Source organism: Rhinatrema bivittatum, chromosome 2 (genome assembly GCF_901001135.1).
Source record: "Rhinatrema bivittatum chromosome 2, aRhiBiv1.1, whole genome shotgun sequence".
NCBI lineage: Eukaryota > Metazoa > Chordata > Amphibia > Gymnophiona > Rhinatrematidae > Rhinatrema > Rhinatrema bivittatum.
Window position 1 is genome coordinate 755,777,291 of NC_042616.1, and position 23,624 is coordinate 755,800,914.

Consider the following 23,624-nt stretch of genomic DNA (forward strand, 5'->3'; position numbering starts at 1 on the left):
CAATTAAACGCTGGAATTTGTCGCCAGAGGACGTGGTTAGTACAATTAGTGTAGCTGTGTTTAAAAAAGGGTTGGATAAGTTCCTGGAGGAGAAGCCCATTACCTGTTATTAATTAAGTTGACTTAGAAAATAGCCACTGCTATTACTAGCAACAGTAACATGGAATAGACTTAGTTTTTGGGTACTTGCCAGGTTCTTATGACCTGGATTGGCCACTGTTGGAAACAGGATGCTGGGCTTGATGGACTCTTGATCTAACCCAGTATGGCATGTTCTTATGTTCTTATTTTCTAAGCCTTTTCTAAGCCCTTTTCGCGTGCGATAGGTTGCCGGGGGCGGAGTCAGGGAGGTTAGGAGTCGGACGCAGCATTATCTTCGTTGGTGGCGATAAAATAAGGACTGTTATCGTCGCCAGTAATTTGCCCATTAGCATCACCTCTCACTGTGGCGCTATTGGGTGCGAAAGCCGGCAGCGATAACACTGCAGTGGTGTGATTGGTGCCGGCTTTCGCAGGCCCACCTGCCCCCCCCCCCCCCGCGCTGGATTCACCATTCTCTACGAGAATGGAAAATCCAGCCCTTAGGGAAGTAGTGGCAGCTCCGCTGGCTGACTATTTCAAAGCTTCTTTGGAGTTATGAGTAGTTCCAGAGAACTGGAGACAGGAGGATGTGGTTTCTATTCACAAAAGTGGAAATAAGGAGGAGGCTGGTAACTACAGGCCAGTTAGTCTTACCTCTGAGAAAATTAATGGAATCTCTGCTAAAACAGAGGACAGGGTAGTTTCTGGAATCCAATTGCAAGATCTGAGGCAGCATAATTTTACCAGAGGAAGACCTAGTCATAAGAAAATAAGAAGTTGCCATACTGGGTCAGACCAAGGGTCCATCAAGCCCAGCAACCTGTTTCCAATAGTGGCCAATTCAGGATACAAGTACCTGGCAAGTACTCAAATGGACAGATAGACAGATCCCATGCTACTAATGCCGATAATAAGCAGTCCTTAAGTCAACATAATTAATAGCAATTTATGGATTTTTCCTCCACAAACTTTTCCAAATCTTATTTAAACCCAGCTACATTAACTGCCTTAACATATCTTCTTGCAATGAATTCCAGAGCTTAATTGTGTATTGAGTGAAAAATAATTTTCTCCGAATTGTTTTAAATGTACTACTTTCAAACTTCATGGAGTGACCCCTATAATCTGAAAGAGTAAATAATAGATTCACATTTACCTATTCAAGTCCTTTCATAATTTTATAGATTTATATCATGTCCCCAACTCAGCCATCTCTTCTCCAAGCTGAACAGCCCCAATCTCTTTAGCCTATCCTCTTAAGGGAGCCATTCCGTGCCATTTATCATTTTGGTTGCCCTTTTCTGTACCTTTTCCAATGCAATAACATTTCCCTTTTGAGATGCGGTGACCAGAATTGCACACAGTTTTCAAGGTGCGGTCTCACCATTGAGCGAAATAGAGGCATTATGACATTCTCTGTTTTATTCACCATTCCCACCCTAATAATTCCCAACATTCTGTTTGCTTTTTGACTGCTGTAGCACAAAGAGATGACGATTTCAATGTATTGTGCACTATGATGCCTAAATCTTTCTCCCGGATGGCAACTCCTAATATGGAACCTAACTTTGTATAACTACAGCATGGATTATTTTTCCTTATATGCATCATCTTGCACTTGTCCACATGAAATTTCATCTGCCCAATCTTCCAGTCTCACAAGGTCCTCCTGCAATTTACCACAATCTGCTTGTGATTTAACTACTCTGAATAATTTTGAGGCATCTGCAAATTTGATCACCTCACTCGTCATAACCTTTCCAGATCATTTATAAATATATTAAAAAGCACCAATAAGACTACAGATCCCTGAGGCACTCTATCTTTTTCCACTGAGAAAACTAAACATTAATCCTACTCTGTTTCCTGTCTTTTAACCAGTTTGCAATCCACAAAAGGACATTGCCTTCTATTCCATGATGTTTTAGTTTTCTTAGAAGCCTCTCACGAGGGACTTTGTCAAACAGCTTTGGAAAATCCAAATACACTACATCTACCGGATCACCTTTATCCATGTTTATTAATCCCCTTCCAAAACAATGTAGCAGATTTGTCAGGTAGATTTTTGGGTAAATTCATGTTGGTTGTGTCCCATTAAACCATGTCTATCTATATGTTCTGTCATATTGTTTTTTTTAGACTAGTTTATATAATTTGTCCCTGTACTGAAGACAGGCTCACTGGTCTACAGTTTCCTCAATCACCCTTTTTAAATATCGGGGTAACATTGGCCATCTTCCAGTATTCAGGTACAATGGGCAATTTTAATGACAGGTTACAAATTACTGGTAATAGGTCTGAAATTTCATTTTTCAATTCTTTCAGAACCCCGGGGTGTATACCATTCAGTCCAGGCAATTTGTTACTCTTCAGTTTGTCAATCTGGCCCACCACATCTTCCAGGTTCACCATGATTTGGGTCAATTCATCTGAATTGTCACCCTTTCTGGAATGGGTATCTCCCCAACAAAGAAGCAAAGAATTAATTTAGTCTTTCCATGGTGGTGTTATCTTCCCTAAGAGCCCCTTTAACCCCTCTATCATCTAACGATCTAACCGATTCCCTCACTGTCTTCCTGCTTTAGATATATTTGAAAAGTTTTTTATTATGAATTTTTCCCTCTATAGCCAACTTCTTTTCAAATTCTCTCTTAGCCAGACTTATCAATGTTTTACATTTATTTTGACAATGCTTATGCTATTTCCTATTTTATTCAGATGGATCTTTCTTTCAATTTTTGAAGGAAGTTCTTTTGGCTAAAATAGCCCCTTTCACCTCGCCATTTTACCATGCCGGCAATCATTTGGCCTTCCTTCCACTTTTCTTAATGTGTTGAATACAAATGGACTGAGCTTCTCAGATGGTATTTTTAAACAATGTCCACACCTGTTGTACACTCAACATTTGTACCTGTACCTTTCAGGTTTTTTTTTTTTTTTAATTTTCCTCATTTTATTGATGTTTCCCTTTTGAAAGTTTAGTGCCATCATTGTAGATTTACTTATTGTCCCCCCCCCCTTCCAGTCATTAATTCAAATTTTGATCATGTTATGATCACTATTGCCAAGTGGCCCAACCACTATTACCTCTCTCATCATATTCTGCATTCCACTAAGAATTAGATCTAAAATAGCTCCCTCTCTCATCAGTTCATAAATTAATTGCTCCATGAAGCAGCCATTTATTCCATCCAGGAATTTCATCTTTCTAGCCTGTCCTGCTTTTACATTTACCCAGTCAATGAGATCAGGTAAATCTAATCAGTTTCTTTGAGTGGGTGACCAGAGTTGGATCAAGGGAGAATGCTAGATGTAGTGTGCTTGGATTTCAGCAAGGTCTTTGACACCGTTCCACATAGGCAACTTGGAGGTGAGCCTCTTTTAATGGAAAGAATGAGGGATCATGAGATGATGGTGAAAGGGGGTAGACGAGTAATATTAGGAAATATTTCTTCACAGAGAGGGTAGTAGATGCATGAAAAAGCCTACTAGTTGAGGTGGTGGACACAAAAACAGTATCTGAATTCAAGAAAGCATAGGATAAACACAGGAGATCTCTGAGTGATGGGATGGGGCAGACTAAATAGGCCAAATGGTCTTTTTCTGTTGTCATGCTTCTATGTGTTTATTTTGAATGGGTTATTTGGAAATATTCCCAACAGGTGTAATCTGTAGCCTTCTTTACAATTCAGAAGACCCAGATATCAGAAGTTACAGTGTGTTCATAGTTCACGAATAACCTCAACTTCTATCCTACAGGATCTTCTGGGATAGACTGAGATTCTGGGTCTCTCTTCTGGATTCAGCCAAAGTCTCATACCCACGTTTGACTGGGTGGCCATTATAGTGCTTAGAGCTCGTCTAGTCTCAATAGCAAGGCACTGAGCTCTACTATCTCAGTTGCATAGTACCTGGGAAACATTGCTTTTTAAGGAAAAAACTGTTTCCTAGATGAATCACTATGAAACCTCCAAGATGTGAAGGGTGGTTTGGAGGCGCCAGTGGGTAGGGCTGAAGCATGGAATGGTAGTTTTTCATGAACTCTTGCACTTCCTTAACCTTTACTCTGAAGATATTTCCACCAATTCAAGGCACATATACAAGCTTCCTCATGAAGGCCTGAGATTTGTAACCATGAATACCTGCAGGCATTAATAACCAAGGCAGAGGCTCTTGGTGTCATTTCAAATGAATTGTAGGTCATGCAGACCAGATGCTTCTCACACACCTCATCTGTTTCCATCAGGTAACGAAACTGCCTGTTTCTCTTGAGGGATAACTTTAGTGAATTCCTGGGTCCTTTGCAGGGTTGTATGCAATTACCATATCAGTAGGTATGTAGGACTGGAATATAGCTCATCATGCTCTGCAGGGCCACAGTGGTCTCAGTAGACAAAAAGGAGAGGAGCTATGAGGCTGCGACAGTGCTGGATTTACTGCACATGGGCAGTAAAAGGCTTTTGTCCATGTCAGAAAGCTCTAGAAGCATTTGTCCATTTAATGACAGCTTCTCTTAGCTTTTTCAGGTGTGAGACTCTGAATTGTTTGTCTTCACAAAAATATTACTGAATTTGTTTTAATTTCCATATGAACTACAATTTCAATTTATTAGCTGGTTCTGCTGCATCTTTGTAGGCTGTGATATCTTTTAAATGACCAATAAGATAGTATAGTACAGGAGCTTTCAATACCTTCAACTTCTTCAGACATTCAGATGAAAATCTGAGGAAAGTTTCTCTGATTTCTTGACAGTTCATATAGTACATCTTTTTTCTTGTTGATGCTTTAAAAGGTTTTACAATGTACTAAGAATCCAGTTTTCTCTAGGACCAATATGGCTCCTGTTACTCTACATTAGAATTAAAAATATCCAGTGCATCCACTTATTTGTTAACTACTGAGTTTTTAATAGCTTAGAGAACACAGTTTAGATTCTCTTTATAGTAAATTGTTGAATGTATCAACTGCAAAAGACTTCTTCAGGAACTGTGGTGTCATCTGCAGGTATTATATACTAAATAATCTGTTAAATAAACTTTGTCCTCTTTAGGTATGTTTGTCAAAAAGCTGACTTTAGGGTATATTTTATTGGCTTTGTCTACATCTAAAAGGATGCTTTGAGGGACAGATAATTTATTGGCAATGCTGGTGATCACATACATAATTTGTTTTGGTAAATGATCTGCCATAAAGATTAATTCAAATCACATGTTACTTTTGCATCCTGTAAACCAACACTGTTGAAAAAATAAACACGCATTTCCAGTTTTAATTTGGAACCTGCTTGTAGCATATACACTAATATGACATCTATTCCCTTCATGAGGCTGATTGTCAGCAGATGTTTTACAAAAACTGCAATTGAAGAACTGCCATTTGATACTGCTGAAGTCTGCTTTGAAGTCAACAAACACCCATACATTCTCTGGCAGTGCTGTGCACTGTCAGATGCACTCTGTTTAACTCGTTGAAGAAACACATCAGCTGTTAGTATAGAAGTACAAAAGTTCTCTCCACCTACTGAAGAATTGATCTTTCCCCAGTAGGGGAGTAACATTAAATAATAGCTAGTGTGTTTGTCAAAATATTTTTCCCATGGGCAAAGAAAGGGAGTGAAATCTTTTACAAAATACAGCTCAAGAAGTTCAGTTTTCAAGTGTTCAATATGGAAATTTCTATAAATTTGAATAGGTAAATTAAGAAAAAAACGATCTGCTTCATTCATGTGAACTAGAATAAGCAAGTATGACTTCCAGTGCAGGCATATTCAAGAGGTGAAGCACTAACTACATTTTAAAAATCTATCGGAACCTCAAAAGAAAACAAACTAACCTTTCAAGAACCAGGTTTCTTACCACAGCTATTGCCTCCAAGTATAGAGAAAGACATATGTAAGGAAATATAGTACACCTACTGTCAAAATGTAATAAAATACATACTGAATGCCATACTAATTCTTGCGTAATTCCTTTTAGAGGATAATTTTCAAAGAGACAACAGTGCTTGCAAGCCCGTGAGTGCCTGCAAATGGTTCAATTTCTTTGCAATATCCCACGAGGTGCAGTGCCACCTACTTTTTTTTTTTTTTAATCTGCATACTTTTCAAATGCAAGTGTAAAGTATGGGGGGTTAAATCTGTAAAAAACAGGTGTGGAGATTTCAAAATGAAATCCCTGCATTTGCTTTCTTGGGCCCGTTTCAGTGCTTCCCTTTTTCCCTGCTGCGAACCTGAAGCATATTTGAAAGGGAGCTGTTCTGGGTTCCCATGGAAATCACTTTAAAATTTGCCCCCTTACTGAAATAAAAAAACAAAGCACAGAAAGGGATGCATGCTTGTTTTTAGCCTAGTTTCCAATAGGGAACCTAGTCTTATAGTCAGGCCGATGCAATATCTGTGCGGAAAAAATGAAAGCTCATGATTGACCACCCGCTTTCCTCACGCGCGCCCATCCACCTCTCCCAGGCATGCGATGTAGTAGGCAAATGAGCTGCTGCATTAAAAAGGAGGCGCTAGGAGAAAGTCCACGTCCCTAGCAGCTCCTCGGCATTGGGCGTCCAGGAGAAGTGACTGTGTACAGCCATGGGTTATGAAATGGTCGCTTGGAAATTGAGCGTCATTTTCCTAACCTGACCGCCCTCAAGACAATTTTTTTTTACGTTGCTGCTTTCTATGCTTCCTCCAACTTAATATCACCATGATATGAAGTCGGAGGAACCACGGAAAAGCAGTTCAACTTTTGGGGCTCCTCAAAACTTAAAGCTAGTTCCAGGGCTGGCATTAATTTTTGAGGGTTAAAATGTGTGCGTGAAGTGCATGGTTATTTTTTTTATATCGGGGAATAATAGCTAATAGCCTCATCAACGTGGCATTTACATGTAATAACTGCTATTAGCTACTCCCTAGTTTGGACACGCTGACCCCCTTATTGCATCAGGGGTTATGGACAAGCGTCCAAAATGCGGGTCAACCTGTGTGCTAGCCTAAGCATAGGGTATTGCACTGGCCTAAAAGTGTGTCTGTTCTTTCCCTAATAACCTTTCAACAGTCCATCTAATTTTCTTTAAATTTTTGCCACAGATTGTGAGCATTGGATATACTTTTCATGTTCCCTCAGCCTGGTTTTCAAGATATCCTAATGAATATGCATGAGATATATTTGCATGCATATTTCATTACAAATATCCTGTAAACCAAATGGGTTTGGACTGCTTGAAGACTGGTATTGGTTACCCCTGCCAGACAGTTCAGTTAAATTAACTTCTGGGAGGTCAGATTGTCACTACGCACTGGCTCAAGATCACACTCTGATCTCATCAAGCATTTTGAAAGCTGACCTGTTAATGCTTGGCACTGAACATTTTGAATGATGCCTTGCAATTTATTAATAATCATACCCAACTGCAAATTCTTATACCAAAGAAGGAAATAAGTCATGTATTGTTCATATCTCTTTGTTTTATTTTGCTTCTTAATACAACCATTTAAAATAATTAAAATCAGGTATATGATATTGTTTTAATAGAAGATGATAATTTCATTAATATTCATTGCAAAAGTATTACATACTTTGCAATCAGTACAACCTGTACTCCTGGAGGAATTTTGTACAAAAAAATTTAAAATTCTGTGCACAAAAACTTAAAATTCTGCAAACTTTCCATTGGTCAAAATAACATAATATACATGACAGTCTTTAAATAATAGAGAGACATAAATCTTATTCAGTATTTTCACCGCTAAGGGTCATCAATAATCATCAGTTCTATGGGATACAATTTTTAGAATTTTTTAAAATGCTTATAAAAAGGCATACTTCCCATTCAATGTGAACATCTAGCATGACATTATGTCACGTTTTGAATGACTGCTTCAGAGGCTTCTTATTCATTCTTAGCTGGCAAACAATATATATACGAAAATTTCCATGATGCCGGAAAATCACATTTGCGTCAACGTATATATACGAAGGTTTCTTTGATGCAGGCAATGATTATTGATGACCTTTAGCGGTGAAAATACTGAATAAGATTTATGTTCTGCATCCACGGGGTGTTATAATGGTCCATCTTCTTGAAACAAAAGGGTTTCTCTGTGTGAGATATACAGTTTGAATAAGTAATATTTATTAGACTTTGCAACATTTTTGTCTGTATAATTTTTTCATTTGCACTTCTTTTTGGGACTTTTCTTTTTGTGAGTCTTTAGTACCACGGATCAGTCCAGACTCCTGGGTTTTGCCTCCCCTCCAGCAGATGGAGACAGAGAAGTTTTCACAAACTCTGCCCTATACCCTGAGGTGCCACCACAGTCCGTCAGTATTACTCAGTAACAAAGCAGAATGGATCAATACCCAACTGAACGTATACAACAAACTCATTGTCCTAACTGGCTCACTAAACCCCAAAAGGGAACATAAACCAAAGAACACTGTGAACAAATTGATCTTCAGATTTGAAAATGGAAAAACACAGATCGAACGAGCGGACTCTCCATTGCCTCTTATGCCTCATGTGGGCGGGACTCTGGACTGATCCGTGGTACTACAGGAATGAAAATTATCAGGTAAGAACCAATTTTCCTTTCTCTGTACGTACCCGAATCAGTCCAGACTCCTGGGATGTACCAGAGCTCTCTTTACCTGGGATTGGATCCGGGGAGGCCCGCTCGGAGCACTCCTTCTCCAAATCCCCCTGAACTCGGATCTTGAACATCCAGCCGATAATGCCTTGTGAGAGTGTATAAAGACTTCCATGTAGCCGCTCTGCAAATCTCTTGAGGCGAAATAGAACGCTGCCTGCGCCCGTTTAGAATGTGCCCGAAGACCCACCGGTAAGGGCCTACCATGCAGTAAGCTGAGCTTATAGCCTCCTTCAGCTAGTGGGCTATCGTAGCCTTTGAAGCCATATTCCTCTCTTCAGACCACTCCACAGCACAAAAAGGTGATCTGACAGACGAAATGTGTTAGTAAGCTCCAGGTACCGCAGTAAAGCCCGAACATCCAACTTCCGTAAGTCCCTCGCGAGGGGATCCGATCGGTCCAAATCCGGAAAAGATGGGAGCTCCACCGACTGATTCAAATGAAAAGAGGAAACCACCTTTGGAAGAAAAGACGGAACCATCCGTAAGGAAATCCCCAACTCAGAAATCCGCAGGAAAGGCTCCCTGCAAGACAACGCCTGAAGCTCTGACACTCTTTGAGCAGACGAAATAGCTTCCAGAAATATCACCTTCAACGTGAGATCCTTCAGCATTGCCCTCTTCAAAGGCTCAAAAGGCGGAGCACACAGAGCTGTGAGAACTAAATTCAAACTCCACGAAGGACAAGGATGTCGGATCGGAGGCTATAAGTGCTTTCATCCCCGAAAGAAACGAGCCACATCCGGATGAACCGCTAATGCTACTCCTTGAACGGTACCCCGTAAACATCCAAGAGCAGCCACTTCCACCTTTAGAGAACTACATGACAACCCTTTAGCTGGTCCAGCCTGTAGAAAACACAAAATGTCAGACAGCGACACCTGGATTGGGACCACCTCCCGTTCTACGCACCAGGCTTCACCCTGACATAAGCTAAGGACGTGGAAGGTTTGCGTGACCTTAAAAGGGTAGCGATTACTGCGTCCGAATACCTTTGCTCTTCAAACGCCGCCTCTCAAAAGCCATGCTGCTAGACAAAAGCGATCTGCCTCTTCCAAACAGACGGGTCCTTGATGAAGAAGAGCCGGGAAATCACGCAGACGTAGCGGGTCTGCTACAGCTAGGCTGAGCAGATCTGCAAACCATTGGCGTCTCGGCCACTCTGGGGCTACTAGAATCACCTCCGCCAGGTGAAGTTCTATTCAGCGGATCACCTTTCCGATCAGAGGCCAAGGAGGAAACACATACAGCAACACGTTGATCGGCCATGAGAACACCAGAGCATCCACTCCTTTGGCTCTGGTCTCCCGGCGCCGACTGAAGAAGCTTGGGGCCTTGGCATTCTTGAATGTCGCCATCAGATCCAAGCTGGGAGTGCCCCACTTGTCGCATATGAGTTGAAAAGCCTCGTCTGCTAACTCCCACTCTCCGAGGTCGAGACGGCTTCGACTGAGGAAATCTGCCTGAACGTTGTCGACGCGCGCTATGTGGGACGTCGCAGTGCTGACTAGATGCTGTTCCGCCCAGTGTATCAACTGCTGAGCTTCTTCCACCACTGGACGACTTTTGGTCCCTCCTTGGCGACTGATATATGTCACTGTGGTTGCATTGTCGGACAGTACCCTGACTGACTTCCCCTGGAGAAGGGGAAGAAAAGCTTGCAATGCCAAAAATACTGCTCTGGTTTCCAGCCGGTTGATTGACCACCGAGACTGAGACCATTGTCCCTGTACGGATTTCTCCAGACAAACCACTCCCCAGCTGGACAGGCTGGCATCCATAGTCACTACTGTCCACTCGGGCATTACCAAGGAAACCCTGCGTTCCAAGTTGTCCGAGAAGAGCCACCATTCGAGACTGGACCGTGCTGACTCCGGAAGAGGAAGGGGCAGATGAAATTGCTTGGAGACTGGATTCCACCGGGAAAGCAATGCTGATTGTAAAGGACGCATGTGAGCAAAGGCCCAAGGCACCAACTCCAGCATGGAAGTCATCGATCCCAGGACCCTCAAATAATCCCGGACTCTGGGAGAGTGTTTGGCTAATAGGTCCCGAACCTGACCCTGTAGCTTGCAAATAAGGTCCGCTGTAAGGTAAACTTTCCCCTGCTGCGTATTGAACAGTGCTCCCAGAAATTCAAAGGTTTGCGAGGGAACCAGGCGATTCTTGGCCTCATTGATCACCCAACTGAGCAACCTCAAAAGCTGTAGTACTCTGTGAATCGCCGACTGGCAAAATCCTTCTGATTTGGCTCGAATCAGTCAGTTGTCTAGGTAAGGATGTACCAAGAATCCTTCCTTCCAAAGCTGCGCTGCTACCACCACCATTACCTTGGTGAAAGTCCTGGGAGCGGTGGCAAGCCCGAAAGGAAGAGCCTGAAACTGATAGTGATGATCCAGGATGGAGAACTGTAGGAATCTCTGGTGGGCTTTCCGGATGCCGATATGCAAATATGCCTCTGTCAAATCCAGCGACGCCAGAAATTCTCCCTTTATTTCTGAAGCAATGACTGACCTCAGAGTCTCCATGTGGAAACAAGGCATCCAAAGGCATCTGTTGACTCATTTTAAATCCAGGATGGGCCGGAAGGTCCCCTCCTTTTTGGGAACCACAAAGTAGATTGAATAGTGGCCTTTCCTCCATTCCGCAGACAGAACTGGTGTAATGGCACTCAGTTCTAGAAGGCGCTGCAACGTCTCGAGTACTGCCTTTCGTTTTTCCTTGTACGAGCATGGAAAGACTAGAAACCTGTCCCGAGGATGGCGTACAAAATCTAACACGTAACCTTGTTTTATCATGGTTAGGACCCACTGGTCCGTCATCTTGGTCCATTCCTCGTAAAATAGGGATAGTCTGCCCTCCACGACCGGCCCCGAAGAATGGACCAGCCGCATTTCATTGTGAGGATTTGACTCCAGGGGTAGACTGGGAATTACTGGGTCTACCGAACCGGCACCCTCGAAAGGACTGAGACCATGTCTGTTGTCTGTTTGACCCCTGCCGAAAGGAAGGACCTGAAGACCTGGAAGGGTGAAACTTCCGATTTCCCTGGAAACGAGACCGAGCAGCAAAGGAGCCCCTTGACCTGGGATGGTCCTCCGGCAACCTGTGCACCTTATTCTCGCCCAAGGACTGAATCATGTCTTCCAACTGCTTTCCAAACAGTAACTTGCCTTTAAAAGGCAACAAGCCGAGCTGAGCTTTCAACGAAACGTCCGCAGACCAATACCGCAACCACGAAGTCTGCGTGCAGAGACGGCTGACACCAAGGACCTGGCCGAAGTTCGCAACAGATTATAAAGTGCAGCCACACTATAAGCGATCGCTGCTTCCAGCCGACTTGCTTGGCGAGCTTCACCCTCCGAAACACCTTCATTGGCCTGTAGCTGCTGAACCCGGCGAAGGCCCGCATGTAAAGAAAAACTACTACACATAGCCGTACACACTCCCAGAGCGGAAACTTCGAATATCTTCTTGAGCTGAAGTTCCAAATTCCTATCCTGCAGGTCCTTAAGGGCCATAACCCCCGTCACCGGGATGGTGGTCTTTTTGGTGACCGCTGCATCCACCTTGGGAATTCGGAGCAGCTCTAAAGCTTCCTCTGGCAAAAGATATAGCTTATCCATAGTCTTACTCACCTTCAAGCCTAGGTCCGGGTTATATCATTCCCGGAAGAGTAAATCCGTTACCAAGAAATGAAATGGAAAAGAGGTGGTGGGGCCCAACAAAACCGGATCCATGGACCCCAGCTTAGTTTCCTCTGGCGGCACCTCGAGCCCTAACTCCCCCAGAATCACGGGGATAAGAGGCCCCAGTTCCTCCTTTCTGAAGAGACGAACCACCTTCAGGTCATCCCCTTCCACAATCTGGGAACTGCAGGCTGTGTCCGGTTGCTGATCCGCATCCCCATCCACCCCGGTCGGGGGTTTGGGCTGCAAGTCCTGGTCCTCCGAGGAATCCGAATCAGTGTGATGCACAATAGACCTTAATTGCTTTTTAAGCTTTGCAGGACCAGAGCCCCCTTTGACCCTGTCCTGGCCCCCGTGGACCTGGACCTATTTCGAGCAGATTTGCAGGGATTTAAATCGGAAAATTTTGCCGCAGACTGCTTCTTGCCAGATTTCTTGGCCTTAAAGGCTTTATGCATAAGTAAAACAAATTCAGATGAGAAGGAAGATGAAGAGGAGGAGTCCAAAGCCCCCTCAGGGCTATCCTCCATGTCTGAAGAGTCTGGGTCTCCTGGTTCACTGCCCCCAGCGGCCATTTGTTGCAGGGATAAGGTGGGAGGTAAAATCCCCTCCCCCCCATCGCGGCCCTCGTGGCTTCTCTAAACGTGCCCAAAATGGCTTCCGTTCCTTCGCTCAGCGGGAACGGATCAGCTGTAGCAGACCGCGATGTAGGAGGCCCCGAGGAAACCTTGCGCGCCCCGTGCTTACCGTCTCGGACTAAAACGGAAGGTCCCTCCCCCCGGGGAGACAAGCGGAGCAAAGTCCGTCGCGAGAGAGTCGTGTGCGCGCCGATCAGCTCGCGCAGCAAGCCGAGCTCAGCGACAAAACAGACCGCTGAGGAAAAATACAGAAACGCGCAAAATTAACAGCGACCCGACCGGCAGTAGCAAGGAGGGAAGGGAGAGTCTGCGCGACAAAAACCTTGTGCTTTTTTTTTTTTACCAGCTAATCGGCACTGCAGACGTCCTTAGGTCCTGCTCCTTCTGGGGGGAGTGAATTGGGCTCCCTGGTATCACCCCCAGTAGTACTCTCACCTGGCAATAGGGCCCTCGACCCTTACCAGAAGCTGCCTGCAACACCAGAGAGGATGGTCCCCTGAGGACCTCACAACCCTCTGGGTGGCTGAAGAAATCGTCTCTCCGATTCCTATTTGATTTGTTCCTTTTTTTTTTTTTTGTAAGCCTACTTTAATAGCAAAGAAACAAACCCTTTCCGTCTAACTTCCTATCAGCTCTTTATCCTTTCATATTTTTTTTTTACACTAAATAATCAGAACAGACTGTGGGTTTTGCACCTCCACCATCTGCTGGAGACAGAGAAATACTGATGGACTGTGGGTAGTACCTCAGGGTATAGGGCAGAGTTTGTGAAAACTTCTCTGTCTCCATCTGCAGGAGGGGAGGCAAAACCCAGGAGTCTGGACTGATCCGGGTACGTACAGGGAATTACATTTTAAATTAATACAGAAAAAAGTTATTACTTAAAGATGCAGAATTTTAAATATTTTGAGCAGAATTTCCCTAGAAATTCACTATGTGTCCCTTCCACTCTCTCTCCCTACTTCCCTGCCACTTTGCCCTCTCAGGCCCCAATTCCTCCACCTGCAAGTATCTTTCCCCTCCAACTTTAGGCTTAACCCCTTCCACTCTATCTCCACTCCCAGAGTTTGACCCCGCTCTCAGTACTGTCCCTCACACAGGTACCCTCTGTCCCTCTCTCTCTCTCTAGTGCACATACACAACCCCTCATACCAGCTCCCTCACTCTCTTGCACACAAACATCCCCTCATATAGGGTCCCTCTCTCTTGCACACACACCTACACAGGCTCCCTTTCTCTCTCACGCATACACCCTCACACAGGCTACCTATGTCTCTCTCACGCACCCCTTCACACAAGCTCCATTCTCATACATACACAATCCCTTCACATAGGCTAGCTCTCACACTAAAAAGCACCCTCACATACACACAATCTCACACACATACACACTCCTTCACAATCTCTTCACATAGGCTCCCTCTCTCTGGCACCCACACTCAAGTACTCCCCCATGCTCTTTCTCACCCCCCCCATGCTCTCTCTCACACATACACATCTCTCTACACACACTCACCAGGCCTTCAGCTTCGCCACGAGCGGGACACACTCCACTCGCTGCATGCTGGGGCCTTCATCTTCACCGCTCACGGGACGCTGGGGCCTTCATCTTTGCTGCAAGTGGGATGTGCTGCGCTCGCTGCATGCCGGGGATCTCCTCTTTGTCATTTTCTATGCAGAATTTGGCAATTCTGCACGGGAGGGGGGGGGGGGGGGAATTCGGCGCAAATTCTGTGCTCTGCAGTTGCACAGATTTCCCCCAGGACTAAACGTGGTCCTTATTTTTTTCACTCTGTTAGAATTATAGCTGATCGGAGCCTGGCTATAATCTCAACTCATGGCGAGTAGTAATTATAATTTATAAAATAGACAAGAATGAATAGATATGAAAATCATGGTGGACATTGTGGTTTAGAATTGGGATGTCAAGCTTTTCACCTACAGGTCATTGGTTAAAAATAGCTCAGATTGGTTGTAGCAAAAAACATTATCATCTGAAAACTGTTTACTGGTGTATGTGAAATGAGCCCGGTGACCAGGAACCCCATATCATTAAAAAATAATGGCATTAACAAATGCTACAGACTGATATGCTTGTTTATTTATCATTCATTGCTAGGTGTCTCATATGCTATTCCAATGCCATTATCCTTGCACCACTGTAATTTATGCATAGTACTCTGTATTACAGCATCCAAAACCTTTCCAAATGCATTTTTACATAGCTGTGTCCAAAGTGCTCTTTGGCAGGCATTCATGAAGCCCAAGAAAAATATGTACATATGACCAAAACAGGTATTGTTTTAAGTTAACCAAGACGCTATCACTCTCTAGGTTAACTGGGCTGTGAGAGCGACAGGCTGTAGCCTACAAGAGACCTTAAACAATCCATCTAGCTAAAGAATAGCCCCAAAATTGGCAGACTATTTTTCTTATACAAAGTTTACTGTTCCTTTGGCATCAAATATATGAGACAAGTACTAGGTTAATCTTGCAGTGAAATCTTTCCAGTGCTGTTTAGAAGATTCATCTGGGCAGCTTCAAAAGGATGTTGAATAAAATATGAAAGAAAAACATGGTCTCCTTTTGATAAGGGAAGGTGGTGGTCTCCCCTTGTACTAAATATTTTAGAGCAAAGAAAAACATTTTCAAGCAAGAAACCTGACATTATGAAACTTAAGAAACTCAAATAAATCTTTTATGTGCGATAAAACATATGAGCAAGTCTTAGAGGAACTATTATTATTTTAAAAATATTTTTGTTTCCTTGTTGAAACAAATTAAAACAAGGTCATAATTATATTTTATAATTTTAAATATTTAACCAGATATGTCTGCTAGGTGGATCCTGATTAATTGGATTTGTACCAACAGCAGCTCACATGAATAGTTCTTTATAGAAGATAGGGAACAAATAATAGACCATTATCTTTTGGTTGCAGGAGGACAGATCTTTTCAGTTTATTAAAATATGGAAACATAGAAACTACAGTATTTATCCTTGCTGTCAGTAAGATTTTAGTGATTGCTGGAAAGAATTCAGAGCATATCTTTTGGGTTTCTTCCATAAAGCAGTGCCTTTGATAATAAAAACTATGCAAGATTCATCCAGTTTTCGAGTTTTTAATTGTGGGGAGGGGAATAATTTCAGAATCATGCAGTGTGCTATAAACTACAATTCTTTACTCTTACCTGGTGTTGATGGCCTTTCCAGCATATTCAAATGATGGTAGATGAAAGCTTGACTATCATGGACAGTATCCATATCAATCTCTTCCTCCTCTTGCGAGTTTGAGAACTAAAAATGAAATGATAAACACTGACTATAAACCAAGAGAGTACTGTTTTCTTCCAGGGGGAGAAACACAATTTTAATACACAAAATATACAAAAGATTTCAAACAAAATACACAAGGGAGTAAAGAATTTTAAAAATTGCAATTCCTCCTCTAAACATCTGCTGGCACAGAGAACTTTAAAGGGGCAAAATCTGTGAAAGTTTTAAGGGCATCATCTCAACTCTCTGATATCTGAGAAGGATTATTTAGAGGCACCCCAGTTAAAAAATGCTTTGACAATGAATACCCTACATATTAGAAGCTGGTTCTGCATTGAAAGTACATACTCTAATTTTCAGTTTGACTTTATTGTTGTCGTCATTTTTCTCCAAAACTTGACCAGGTTCTAATGGGGATCCAAGTGGTGTGTCTGCCTTCCTTTTTATTCCCTGCTGATGGACAGGTATACTGCATGGCTCTTCTTTCAGAAAGAGATCATCATCCTGAAACTGTTTATAAAGATCTGAGTTAGACTGACTACTACACAAGGGTGTTTAGTATATCTCATAAATAAAACAAATACTGAACTGACAATATTAACCTGGAATTAAATTTATGATTGTGTTTAAAAAAACATGATTTCATATTTGCTTCTTACAAAGTAAACTAACCATACATTAGATATCTGTAAAAACCGAATAAACCACCACACACCGATCGAAGCTATTTTTCAACTATGTCGTCATTAAGTGTGCAACAGTTTGTACCTTTTAGGAAGGCTTGACATTTAGTACAATAGTTTTATTGCTATTTACAAAATTAACATACTCATGTAATTAGAAATTGCATGATCTCCAATCTACAGAAAATGTATTACAATCATTCTCTTTAAAATAATGGAGTGCAAAATCCTCCAGTTTTATTCCTTTTAATATAGTAGCTTCTCAAATGGTTAAAGTATAAAGGCACTTTGGGCCTGGTTTTCAAAAGCATTTACTCACTTAAAAATTGGTTTTACATGTGTAAATGCACTTTACCCATGTAAGTGGTTTTTGGAAAATTGCTACAATATATGCCATTGAACTGTCCATAGGATTTACTTCTGTAAGTTCATTTTACGAGCGTAAATTGCTTTTGAAAATTGCTACAATAGTATGTTACATTTACGTAACTCCTTTGAAAATTCACCTGCATGTTAGCACCAAGCCTTATCAGTAACATCATACCTAATAAAACTGTCTGCTTTGAAATATAATTTTTTCTTACAGTGCTTTGAAATCCAGGTAGCTGGCCATGAAGGCTAGGATTAGGCAAAGGTTCCTGAATGATCATCACTGGCTCTGGAATGATGGTAGGGTTAAGCACAGCCTTCTTTTCCTTCAGATTAAGAACCAAGCCAAGCTCTGGTAATGGCAAACAGGAGGGTCTACTGAGTCCAAACAGAATATGATAAAGGTCCACAGCCCCACACCGAAGCCTCCAGTCATGGGAAGTACCTAACAAGAACAGCGACCATTAAAATACAATATTCGCCTAAACAGTTTAGCTGCTTCCCTTTTCAGCGTCATTTTCATTTCTATCGCAAACTACCTATAGGGGTTTCTTTTTTACAAGCATCAATTCAAATCAACAGTCACAGAGTTTTCAAGTTCCCTCAGCCTGGTTTTCAACATACCCTAATGAATATGCATGAGATATATTTGCATGCATATTCATTACAAATACCCTGCATAGGCAAAAAGATAAAGTAAAATACAGTTTGCCAAGTAAAATGAGATTCACTTGCTTCCTAATGGACATGTGAGCACGCCGAGTGATACATTGCAATACAGAGTAAGAAAGAACAATCTGTTTCGATAAAATTCAACCCAGCAAACAAAAGCTGGCCTGGAGGGGATACCAGAAATACAGTACTAGATTTGAGCATAACAGCTCTTCACATCATTCCTGGCTGTAGCTAAGGCTATAAAGTCCTCATATTCAAAAGCTACACACTGTGCAATTTCAGTTACACATCATGGACCACCTATGTACAGCAGTACCCGCTCATTAAGGAGGTACATTTTCAAAGTCATTTCTATGCAGAAAGCCCAGTTTTCTATGTATAAAATGGTGGTTTTAAAATTGAACCGGGCTCAATGTGAGTAACGGTATGTGCAGAACCCACTTTCACATGTACCTTTGTACTCACTGAGGAGAAGCATTTGGATGGGGGGGGGAGGGGGGGAGAGGGGAATGGGGCGGAGTTGTCACTTACCTGCATAATGTTTGATTTTAAAAAGTATTTGTGAAAGTTACCCAGAACAAGTTACGCCTTCTTTTGGGTAGGTATATCTTTGTGTGCAAGATCATTTATGCAGGTACTTGACCAATTATTTGTGGATTTTCAATGCATTTTGATACATGTATGTTTGCTCTGAAAATACTTGGTAAAATCTGCATGTACAGACAATCATTATGCAGGTTGTTAATAAAATTACCCTCTAAAGAAACTAAAATAGTTTTGTATTCACTCAACATTGTTGTTGTTGTGTTTGTGGCATTGTGGACCCTTGGTCGAATGGAGATTACTCCGCCCACGGGGAGGGGCCCCGTGGGGAACCACTGCGATAGGCTGAACTCAGGTAGCAGACAGTATGGATAGAGGCTTTATTGTACTGCTGTAGATAGATGGTAATGCAGGAAGGTAAGGCACTGATCCAGGAAGTGCCAGTACGTTCAACAGGCTCAGATGTGAAGTCTCTCCCAGATGTTTCACGATAGGCGGAAGCCCGCAGTGCGGGTAACATCGCATCTGGTGGGTGGAGCTGGAGCATCGGATCGTAGAGGTACTCACAGGAATGATGGTGTCTTCCTGAGGGTGAAAAGTTGGTACCGAAGGTCCGTGGTGCAGGATATAATGGCTGGTAAGCCCTCGAGGAGCGAGTACCCGATATCCGATATCCAGAAATGTAGAAGAGAGAGAAAGACCCCCGAGGAGTGGTTGTCTAGCTAAGAGGACCCCGAAGGGTAATTGGAAGCGAGAGACCCCCGAGGAGCGGGTATCTTGCGCTTCTACTGGAGCGAGGCCTTGGAGTGAAGCAGCGTCTAAGTGAGCAGCTTACAGTGGTCAGAATAGCTTAAACCGAAGTCCTTGCTAACTCAAGGTGGTAGCGGAAGCAGAGGCTAGATACACACGGAGGTACTGATGTCATGCGGAGGGGCCGCCCCCCGAGGTTCCCGCCATGACATGTATTTGAACATAGGAGATGTGCGTGCTCGCGCCCTAGGAGGCCACGGGAGTGAGCATGGCGGATGGGGACACACATGCTGGTCTGCAAACGCCGAGACCCTCGGCACCGGAGGCAGCCGTCTTGCCCAAAGAGAGAGAAAGGGGAGAAAAAAAGGTAAGGCAGAGCGGTCGCGGCTGTCTGCGACTGACGGACGCAACAGTTGTGCAATAGATATATGTAGCTAGGAAAAGAGACAGTATCCTTCTGTAATGTGGGATAGATTTGGAATCATCTCTTTTGTTCTGTCAGAGCTCAGACATGTCATGGAGGGAGGTGAAAGCAATGAGCACTACTGTCACAACCACTGTGGGTGAAAAGGATATTGTAAGGAGTTAAATCTCAGAGGAAACTTCTCTAGCCCTGGACCTCAGAGGGGTCCAATAGTAGCCAGGCTGGACTTCTGGAGTCTGGCCTGAGGAGGGCTGACTGGGGAGGTGGAGAATATAAATAAGGTGAAATATGGAAAAAGTGAAATTGTTTACCTATAACAGGTGTTCCTGGAAGACAAAGGGTGATGTCATCAGACAATGCCAACATGAATTACATTCCACAGTTTTACATGAAAAATGCGATGGTGCGAGGAGGAAAGGTATGTGTAACTGGCAATACCTCTGTCTTCCGAGAACATTGCTGCAGGTAAGCGACTTTGGTTTCTCTGAGGACAAGGTGAACCACTTACTTAAGCATTTTCTTCAACAAAATGGGGAAAATAACAATACTGCCAGCAACAAGGTGGAGCCACTCAATTTGGTGGGTTAAAAATGTCCTTTAACAGAAGGACAATCCTAAAATAAAAAATAGGTCCTATGGGAGCTGGAATTGGGCTCTAACATTCAAAGAGACCCTGGAGAATGGATTACCTAAATGTGCTGTCCAGAGGTGATTTTCTAAAAGAAAAGATCCTGGGTCAGGAGGTAGCAAATGGTGGAGAGTGATGCCTTGTTTCTCTCTCTGATCATCTATCTTCTTGAATAGAGAGGTTGCTGTGCAGGACTTTTTCTGGCTGGCAGGCTGAGCTCTGCCAGCTGCCACTGGTTTCCTCCTCTCTTTCCTCCTCTCTGGAAAACTGTTGCCTTCTATTGAAAACAGACCTTAAGAAGTACATCCAGTTTTTTGTTTAATATTGACTCAGTAAGCCTGGAATTGAGAACATTAATTAAACAGTAAATTGCATATCCTTTTGTACTCTGGCAAATTTTAAGGCACTACAAGCATTTTTAAAACTCATGGGCTGGCACTTCCTGGCTGTTGATTTTGCCATGCACCACCACCACCACCAAACAAAGCGAACTCTCAAGTCAGATACTTTAGTCCAAAGGAGTCCAGGGACTCAAAAGTGGCTTTTAATAGCTAAGATATAACTGCCTTGAGATCCAATGATACAGCAGAAAGTATGATGGGAAGCTTCAAATGAAGAAAGCACCGCAAGAATCTTATAAATAATGTTTGTACAGAAATCCGTCTCCCTTCTCCTTCATGATGGTATATGCCAGTTACACTCAGGTGTACAGTGAGCGCTGGTCTGGAACTCAGACTCAGAGATATGTAAAAGGCATTCAAAAAGGTTTCTGTATGGGTCAGGAAAAAGGATCAAGAGCCTGGCTTGTCACACTAGTGTATTTATTTATTTTGTTTTAGATTTTTATATTCCGTTTTTTGGCACTTCAGAGCGTATTACATTCAGGTACTGTAAGTATTTCCCTATCCCCTAATGTCTTGGCCGGCAGCGGTGTCAGAAAGCCACTGGGACCTCTTGCAGCAGGGACGCTGCCATTTCTGCAGGGCTGGTCGTGCTGCGCACACCCTTCCTGTCCAGGAAAATCTGGCCGTCACTGCCTTGATTATGTCAGCGCGGCTATTTAAGCACCAGCTATGCTCCAGCCTGGTGCATCAAGAATAGGTCCTCCTGCCTTGCAATGTGTGTTGCATCTTCATGTGCATTGTCTCGCTGTCCCTGTTCCTGCCTTGTTATCCTGCAGTTTTACCTTGCCTTGTCTATGCCCTTGCCCTTTCTCTATTACCTTGCCTGTCTTGCCCCTCAGTATTTTGTCTCTGTCTGTCTTGGCCTGATTCTTTGGTTCTAATCTTTGCCTTGGATTCTGACTTTGCTTACTGCCTGCCCTGACTCTTGGCCTGCTAGCTGGACATCATCTGCTCGCTACCTGCTCTGACCACTGTCCATATCTGACTCTCTCTGACTGCTCCTGAAGGGAGAATCGCCTAAGTCCTGCTGGCCCCTGGAACCCAAAAGGCTCAGCGCGCGGGGAAAAGGGGCTGATGCAGGTGAAGCTCCAGCTCCAGTCCCAGTAAAGGTGTGTCAACCAGCTGTCAGCATGGGTCTAGTAGGTTCACCTACTAGTCTGTGTCAACTACATCACAGCCCAAGGGCTCACAACTGTGACAACTAGACAGTAAACCTCCTCCATTTATGACCTTCTACTAGATTCCTTTCTAGATGCCAGAAGTAAGAAATTTTATTTCCTGCTTATTCTGTTTCATTTGATGCAAGAAAATCGGTATATAAAAATAAATAAATAAATAAATAAATAAGTATGCAAGACACTGAGTCAGAGAAACCACAATAATGTATTACCTTGCTCTCAACATCCAGGCTATGAGGTCTAGGGGTTGTAACTTGGGATGAAGCAACTCCTTTGCTCTGCAATATAAGAGCTGGAAAAATCTCCAATTTGATTGGTTTCCTGATGGCTATATCCCAAGAGGGAGCTATGAATATCATAATCCCCTCATCTATTCTGAGTTTTTCCTACTAGCTATCACACGATATGCATACCGAAGTTCCCTTCTCCAAAGTAGGAAGAAAGCATCCGATGCTAATTTGTTCTCTGAATTCTTCCTGGAGCAGAAAGTGGTCATGCAACAGCTCAAATCAAGAACAAACAGATATGTCTCGGGAGTTCCCAAACGACAAATGATCCTGTTAATTAGAATTTGATTCAGGGACCATTTCGGAACATTTAGCTGGCAACTTAGACTGTCTGCCAGATAAGTAGCTCTTTGGCTCATCTGGTAGTAGACCGTTCAGTTCCATAGTCTGACAGCTTCCCAACACAACAGGAGAGAGCTTGTTTCTTCCTGCTTTCTCAGGTAGAAAATGGCTACCTTACTATCTGTTTGGAGCAGGATGATTTTGTTGGCTGCCTAATTTCTGAAAATCCTTATAAGTGAATTTTCAAAGGGGTTCTGCACATAAAAATAGCATTTGTGAGGAGGAAGTGATGTCACCGGTCGTAATGGCGCCGTGAAGCTGGAGCTTCGATCCCCGATTTTTCTTAACCCTCATATAGCAGGGTAATCTGCCCCACTTAAGCGGTTAAACGCAGTAATTCACTTTGGCATGACTTAGAGATGCTGGCTAGGAAGAAAATTGTGGAACTGAAGCAGGTTTTGTTTGATCTGCTGACAGCGAAAAAATCTGGAGGCCTAATGGAGGAGGAAGCCGAGGAGCAGGGCAGTGTTGTTGCAGCGTTTTCCGAGCTCATCACCACAGGAAACAGCAGTTGTGCCAATTGACCTGGTCTTGTCCCAAAAAGACTTTCAACACTGGTTCAGCGAGCTGCGGGAAAGTATGGGGTCTTTAAAGCATGAATTGCAGTTGAATGCGGCTGAGCTATGGCGCGAATATGTCAAGCTCTGTGGTCATATGGTCTACTTTTGGATATGCTGTGGGCGGAATGGCGGGATTTAGCAGTAGGGGAGATTGTTTTTCAGTTAGATAAGGCTAAACAAGAGCTTTTTTGAAGGAGGGAATAAAGCGGGTAAATCTTTGGCCATGAGGCTTAAAACCAGGGTGGTTCAAAATCAAATTCTTAAAATTAAAGATAGAACTGGTGCACTGCTGTCCGACAGTGATAACATTAGGTCTAAGTTTATCCAATTTTATCAGTAGTTATACTCCAAACATGAGGATATTTCTCAGTTCGATACAGACGCTTATTTGGAGGGAATCTCTTTGCCCAAGATTGATCATTTGCAGCAAGAATGTCTTAATAAAGAAATTTCTGAAT

At 43.0% G+C, this 23,624-nt stretch overlaps 1 protein-coding gene across 2 annotated transcripts in view; it reads right to left on the bottom strand.

Moving 5' to 3' along the window:
• TAF2 (TATA-box binding protein associated factor 2) overlaps window positions 1–23,624 on the bottom strand; it is a 316,921-nt gene that overhangs the window by 24,840 nt on the left and 268,457 nt on the right. For both annotated transcript variants that reach the window (XM_029591949.1, XM_029591950.1), the window contains 3 exons: window positions 17,591–17,820; window positions 16,672–16,833; window positions 16,239–16,344 (listed from right to left, as the gene is read on the bottom strand). In XM_029591949.1, coding sequence (XP_029447809.1) covers window positions 16,239–16,344; window positions 16,672–16,833; window positions 17,591–17,820 — 498 coding nt within the window. The remainder of the gene's footprint in view (window positions 1–16,238; window positions 16,345–16,671; window positions 16,834–17,590; window positions 17,821–23,624) is intronic.